The 6563-nt window shown below is 48.6% G+C and overlaps 1 protein-coding gene across 1 annotated transcript in view; it reads left to right on the top strand.

The window, feature by feature from the left end:
* LOC103582029 (P protein-like) overlaps nucleotides 1-5731 on the top strand; it is a gene marked incomplete at both ends in the record, with an annotated part of 9495 nt that extends 3764 nt beyond the window's left edge. Inside the window, 3 exons of the mRNA XM_008563718.1 lie at nucleotides 2375-2431; nucleotides 3485-3609; nucleotides 5593-5731. Of these exons, the coding sequence (XP_008561940.1) occupies nucleotides 2375-2431; nucleotides 3485-3609; nucleotides 5593-5731 (321 nt within the window). The remainder of the gene's footprint in view (nucleotides 1-2374; nucleotides 2432-3484; nucleotides 3610-5592) is intronic.
* Between the last annotated feature and the right edge of the window lie 832 nt (nucleotides 5732-6563).

Here is a 6563-nt window from a genome sequence, read left to right as displayed (position 1 = left end):
AGAAACTTTAAACACACAAATGGGCTAGTGTGGGCATGAGTCATAAACCAATTTAACTAGGATAAGTGGAGTTGGCAGGGGCCTGGCCAGTGGAGGGAATGGCTCATGTGTCTTTGAACAGACCCCCAAACAGCCTAGTGGTCTGAGGGAGGCTTCATCATTGCTGGGCTAGAAGACCCTCTGTGTACAGCAGGCCACTGTCCTCTTATGTCTCATTTTCCTCCCTAGCATTCCATCCCTCCTAAGGCTGGCAAGTGTCAGGCAGGGCCCTGATACTTCAGTGTGACCAGAGCAGCACTGCTGTCCTCTCCGGGGCATGTGGGAGGCAGGCTGGTGCTCTGAACGTGCGTTAAGGAGGAGCTCATATTTGTGTTGGGTCCTGAGAAGTGTATCGAGTGTGGGCATCTGGATGGAAAAAGGAAGGCATACCAGAAGTCTATATGTTTTGCTTTTTAAAATGAGTGACATATTCGTTTGCTAGGGCTGCCATAACAGAGACCACAGCCTGGGTGGCTTAAACAACAAACATTTATTTTCTCACAGTCCTGGAGGCTAGAAGTCCAAGCCCACGTGTGGGCAGGGCTGGTCTTTCCTGAGGCCTCTCTCCTTGGAGTGTCGATGGTGCCTTCTCTCTGTCTTCACGTGGTCTTCCCTCTGTATGAGTCTCTGTGCCCAAATTTCTTCCGTTTATAAAGACACCAGTCATATTGGATTAGGGCCCATTCTAATGACCTCATTTTAACTTAGTTACCTCCTTAAAAGCCTTATCTACAAGTATAATCACATTCTGAGGTACTGGGAATTAGGACTTCAACATACGAATTTGGGATGGGGGCACAAATCAGCCCATAAAATGGTTTAACTTTTTTCTCATTTGAAACTGACTCAGCAGGTACTTGTAGGTTCTGTGATTCTGGAACCTCAGGGGTGCAAAGAGAGTCTGTGTAACCAGGGGCCTGCCTGTTCCGCCCTAGTTCCATGGGGCCACTGACCCTGTCCCTGAGTCTCAGCATCTTCTGGGCGGTAGAACAGCTTCCCATGACAGTGGGAGCATGCGGGCCTCCATCCCCATCTGCATGTTCATGCTCCGCGAGGCTTCCATTGCTGTGGGAAGCACCACCTTCTACGAGCAGCCCCACAGTGGCCTCTTGGGGCAGAATGAACATCGATGGCCACTCTAGACATAGTAGATATCTGTACTGAGTCTAGACTGATTTGGAGACATTTTTGTTTTGTAAAATTTATTAGAAAGGCAATATTGGGCCTACTATTTACCAAGTACTTTAGTTTACATAATTATATTGAATTTTCATAGCAACCTTGCAAGGTAAAGAATGTTCAGAGGTGAGACAAGAAAACCGAAGTACAGACGTCTAAATAATTTTGTGCTTGAGGCTGAACTGCTCCTGAGGGACAGAATCAGTGTCTAAGCCTGCATCTTCTCATTCTACACATGGTAATGGCCATCAGATGTGGCGAAAGAGAGAAGCTGCCAGAAAGTGCAGGCTGGCTGAGATGTGTGGTTGAATGAATTAGGAGTCGGGCCGGCCCGGTGGCGCACTTGGCAGAGTGTGGCGCTTGGGAGTGTGGCGGCGCTCCCGCCGAGGGTTCAGATCCCATATAGAGACCGGTCCGCTCACTGGTTGAGCGCGGTGCGGGCGCGACACCGAGGGTTGTGATCCCGTTGCCAGTCATGAAAAAAGACAAAAAGGAATGAATTAGGAGTAAATGGGCATCACTTTTTGTAGTATCTAGGATGGTTGTCTTCACCAACTCACTGTCACCAGAAGAACAAAACAAGTGAGCAGGCACGCTGGGCCGTGCAGAACCCAGGGAGGAACGCTTCAGTACAACTGCTCTGATTTGTGTGTGTTGATCAACCAGGACACAAAAATCAGTTTAGTATTTTAGGAAATAAAATTAAAGCCAATTTTGAAATTTCTGAGCTCAATGCTGCTCAGGCAGACAGGAAGGTGCAGAAGGTTGCACGCTGGCCCGCTACCGCCCCTGCTCCTGGCTGTATGACTGTAAGCAGGCTGCCTTGCCTCTCTGGCCCCGGTGTTCTGGCCTATGAAACAGAGTAATAGTAACACCTGATGTTTGTTCTGAGTATTAGATGGGATAATAATGTGCCTTGGGGACAAATCCTTGGACAAACATGGTAGTTGCAAGACCGCTAGCAAGGGGCTCCATTCGAGAAGTTGGTAAACGGACTGTACTAGGAGATGATGGTCTTTCCACAGGGGAGTGAGGGGCTTGGTGACGTGGGAGCTTTGAGAGGCCGGAGCTCACATCCACAACTGATCACTCTGACGTCATTTGAATTTGGTGCTCTGCTAAAAGATTCTCCTTGTCTCTTTCTCTTTCCCCATAGATGATCTTAGTAGCCATCTTTTCAGAAACTGGATTTTTTGATTATTGTGCTGTAAAGGTAGGTATGATGTTGCATTTGATAGTTATGTACTAATTAAATGATATGTTTATTTTTCTGAAATTATATATTTAGTAAGTTAAACTATCATTTAAAGCAAATATTCTAAGATTCCATCTTCCTTTTCAAAATTGCTCCTGCAAAGCTGGCTGCTGCGCTGAGTTGTATGGCTCTGAGCAGCACCTTCAGCTTCTCAATAAAGAAATGAAGAAGGAGACAAAGGAAAAGAGTACTCAGGTTGAATGTTTGTGTAATATTATCTAAATTGGCCAGTGAAAGCTGCATATCAAAAATTGTTTTGCATATTAGACTATTTAAATAATTCAAGCCATCAGCTTCTGATTACTTTGCTTTTTGGCAAAATAATTTCAGGGATTACTTTCTAAATATTGAACATAACACATTCACTTCTTAACTGGAACCCTGCGGAGATGCACCAGCAAGTCCTGGCCTCTGGAATTTGCACTGGTTCTTTCCTTCAGGGCTGGCCAGTGGAGGCCTTGCCATTCCCTCTAATGCAAAGGCTGGTGCTGTGCTTGATATTTTTTGGAACTGGAAAGTTCTTTTAGAAAATTGTTTACTCAACAAAGCCCTTTTCAAACTCTGAATGATAGAACTGTTATTTTTGTCATGTTCATGTACCATCTTACATTCCAGAGAGACATCTGGCCTCTTCCTCCCAATACCTTGGTACTAAAAGTATCCCACAGGTCCCCAAAGGTCAACAGACACTAGGGTCACATGGATCCCAAGTGTTGCAGCCCAGGCTGTCTAACCAAAACAGTAGATGACATTAAAGGTTTTGAAGGTTATAACCTTGTGACAAATTAACCATCACGGGGGCACTATGAAGAAGGCGAGGAGCCGTGGTGCCAGGACTGCCATCGCTGTCCTGTCTTAGCAGTCATATGGTCCCATGGGTCTAAGTCCTGACCCACCATCCAGTGTGGGCTGCATTTGGATCCCTGTTCCTTAGAGCCACTCATGAAAAGGAGCACGTGTTCTAGGAACCCACTGACTCTGGCTTGTTCCTTCCTGCGTGTGTACATCCAGGCATACCGCCTGTCCCGGGGAAGAGTGTGGGCCATGATCATCATGCTGTGTCTCATTGCTGCCATCCTGTCTGCCTTCCTGGACAATGTCACCACAATGCTTCTCTTCACTCCAGTAACCATAAGGTATGCAGTGTGCTTTGCCGTGGGCATCACAGCTGGCTCAGGGCAGGCATGTGTTCTGGCGGCACAGCCTGGCTCAAGGCTCCATTTCCACATCCGTGAAAGGCAGGTGATGGTGCCCTCCCGTCACTGTGTTCCAGTCCAGCAGCATTTGCTGTGTGTGACTGTGGGGCCCCTGCAAGCAGTGGTACTGCAAAAGCAGGGTGGCATGAATGCCTGCGGGGAGTCGGGAGACAGGCGCTGCTTTCCTGGAGGTCACACCTAAACAGGGGACAGGTAGACGAGACCCTTCATCCCTGGCTATCAGTGCCAGTAGATCTTGTGCTCCTCCGTCACCACCTTCCCCCGGCTGGCTTGCAGGCCACACATGTGCCTGTGTGACAGCTCCTGCCCATCTGGGGGCTTGTGAGGACACAGCTGGGAATGGGGGATGAACAGCCATCGTCTGGTTGCTTGTCAGAGACCTGCAAGGTCACAGGACCTCCTGGGCTCAGCCTAGCAAGGCTTTGCAGGGTAACTTTGGGAAAGAAAAATTCAGTTCAATTCCATTTCTTTTAATTCCATCCTCCACAGGCTCTAGCACAACTCTGCTGCTGACCCTGGTTTGAACACTACACCCCTGATCCCTGTGTGCCACCCCTCTCTCCCATGGCAGCCCTGGTGGAGTGGGATTCCAGGGCTGAGGTGCTGGGGCACTCTGTTTCCAGCATCCCCGACAGCCCGGAGACCCAAGGATTGTCTTAGCCCTGCTGGGCTTTGTTTATATCCTCACTGCTCAGGACTGGCTTTGCAGTTTTGTTAGAGCAGCAATTCCATTTATCAGTCGAAAAATTACACCTTTCAAGATTCATGTGCTAGTGTTCTGAGTCACTGTTTATCTGACCATAACTTCGTTCCTATGCCTTTGTCTGGACTGAGTAGTGTTAATCCCTGTAGTTACACAGCTAGGCCCATTTAGTTTGGATGTGTCTCTGTGCTATGTCTGGCAAAGTTGATGGTGCGTATGAATTATTTTCTGGCTTGAGCAGATCCTGGGAGCTTCCTCAACTGAGTGCTGCTGCCGATTGGGGTCTGAGGCTCATCTGTGGAGTTACCCCTGACCTTTGTCCCCAGACTTCCACACAGCTCCATGGGCTGCTGGCTCCTCACCCCAGCCCAGAAGTAGGCTGTGCGGCTGGTCAGGCTCAGAGCTGAGGCAGGGCCATGAGGGAGGTCCCCGGGAGCAGCAGGGCCTCACAAAGGCCTGGCCTCTCTGTGTGGGGTGGGCAGGGTGGGGGATGCTGTGATGTGCTTTCTGCACTTCTTCTAGAGCAACATTTCTCAACAGAGTGTGCACCGGACCCACCTGGGGAGCTGCAGAATGCTGCTGCCCAGGACCGCTCCCCAGGATTGGTCTGCTGTGGGCCAGGCTGCAGGACTGTCACAGATCCCAAGACGTATCTAGGGTGCAGCCAGGGTGGAGAGCCATGCTGTATCATGTGCTCCTTCTTTGGAAGAAGGGAACAGTTAGTACTTAAAGAAGAGGGGTGCAGGGAGAGTTTGGGGCCTGGGCGTTAAGAGGAGGGGGATAGGGATGCAGCGGGCTCGGTGTGAGCTGCTGCTGCTTCTGTGCTGCCCACACCCTGACTTGAGGGCCTGGTCAATGACTTGAGGGTCCATTCGCTGCACCAGGGCCTGCCCTCCACCAGGGCCCATGCCCACGGAACTGCACTTCTCCAGGCCTGCAGGGGGTGGGGAGTGGTGCACTATCACACTGATGGTTCAGAGGGGGGTGGGTCAGAATTTGGAAGAAATGTGACTCTCAGCATCAGCTGTAGCCCAAGGATGAAGTAACAGTTTTCATCCCCCTAGCTTGCCCTTCTCACAGGTGTGCGTGCGTGTGTGTGTGCCTCCCTTGTGCACGCAAGTGCTTTAGAAATATTTGGGTTGCACATGGGCTTTTCCTGATGTGGACAGGGGATTACTTTTCATTTTCATTTGTGACAGACTATGTGAGGTGCTCAACCTGGATCCGAGACAAGTCCTGATTGCAGAAGTGATCTTCACAAACATTGGAGGAGCTGCCACTGCCATCGGGGACCCGCCAAATGTCATTATTGTTTCCAACCAGGAGTTGAGGAAGATGGTATGTACCATTGTACTAGGGTTGTTTCCAATAAGTGCACTCAACTTAGCACTCCACACAATTTGCCCACTTACCACTGTCCAGCATGGACACCGTCATCAGAAGTCTGCATGCTCCATGTCAGCTCTTCATAGTAAGTGCTATCGGTCGTCTCAGTGGTGGGATGTTAGGTGACTGTTCCTCCAGTGTAGAGTTAATTGATCTGAAATGGACTTCATTCTCATCCTGGTAAATTTTTATTTATTTATATTATGAATATTCATGAGATACAAATTACCAGAAATTGCTTTTTTACAATTATCCCCAACCAGTTATCCCCCAACCTCCCTTCCCCTCGCTCCCCCAACTCTGCTTTGTAGCCCTAGGAATGTTCCCTCCCTCTGTTGGATCACGGCAGTACTGTGGTCTTTCTTTCCTTCCTTCTTTCTCTCTTAGCTCCCACATATGAATGAGCACATGTGGTATTTATCCCTCTGTGCTTTATTTCACTCAACATAACTTTCTCCAGGTTCATCCATGTTGTTGCAAATGGGAATATTTTATTCTTTTTTATGGCAGAGTAGTATTCCATGGTGTATATATACCACAGTTTCTTTATCCAGTCATCCCCTGATGGACATTTAGGTTGGTTCCATATCTTGGCTATTGTAAACAGCTCTGCGATGAACATGGGAGTGTAGGTATCCCTTCGACATGATGATTTCCATCCTCTGGGTATATACCCAGAAGTGGGATTGCTGGATTGTATGGAAGACCTATCTGGTTGTTTGAGAAATCTCTATACTATTTTCCATAGTGGTTTTACTAATTTACAGTCCCACCAACATTGCAC

This window comes from Galeopterus variegatus, unplaced genomic scaffold (assembly GCF_000696425.1).
Source record: "Galeopterus variegatus unplaced genomic scaffold, G_variegatus-3.0.2 Scaffold14684, whole genome shotgun sequence".
NCBI classification, from domain to species: domain Eukaryota; kingdom Metazoa; phylum Chordata; class Mammalia; order Dermoptera; family Cynocephalidae; genus Galeopterus; species Galeopterus variegatus.
Note: the sequence above shows the minus strand (reverse complement) of the source record. Positions and strands in the feature narration are given on the sequence as shown.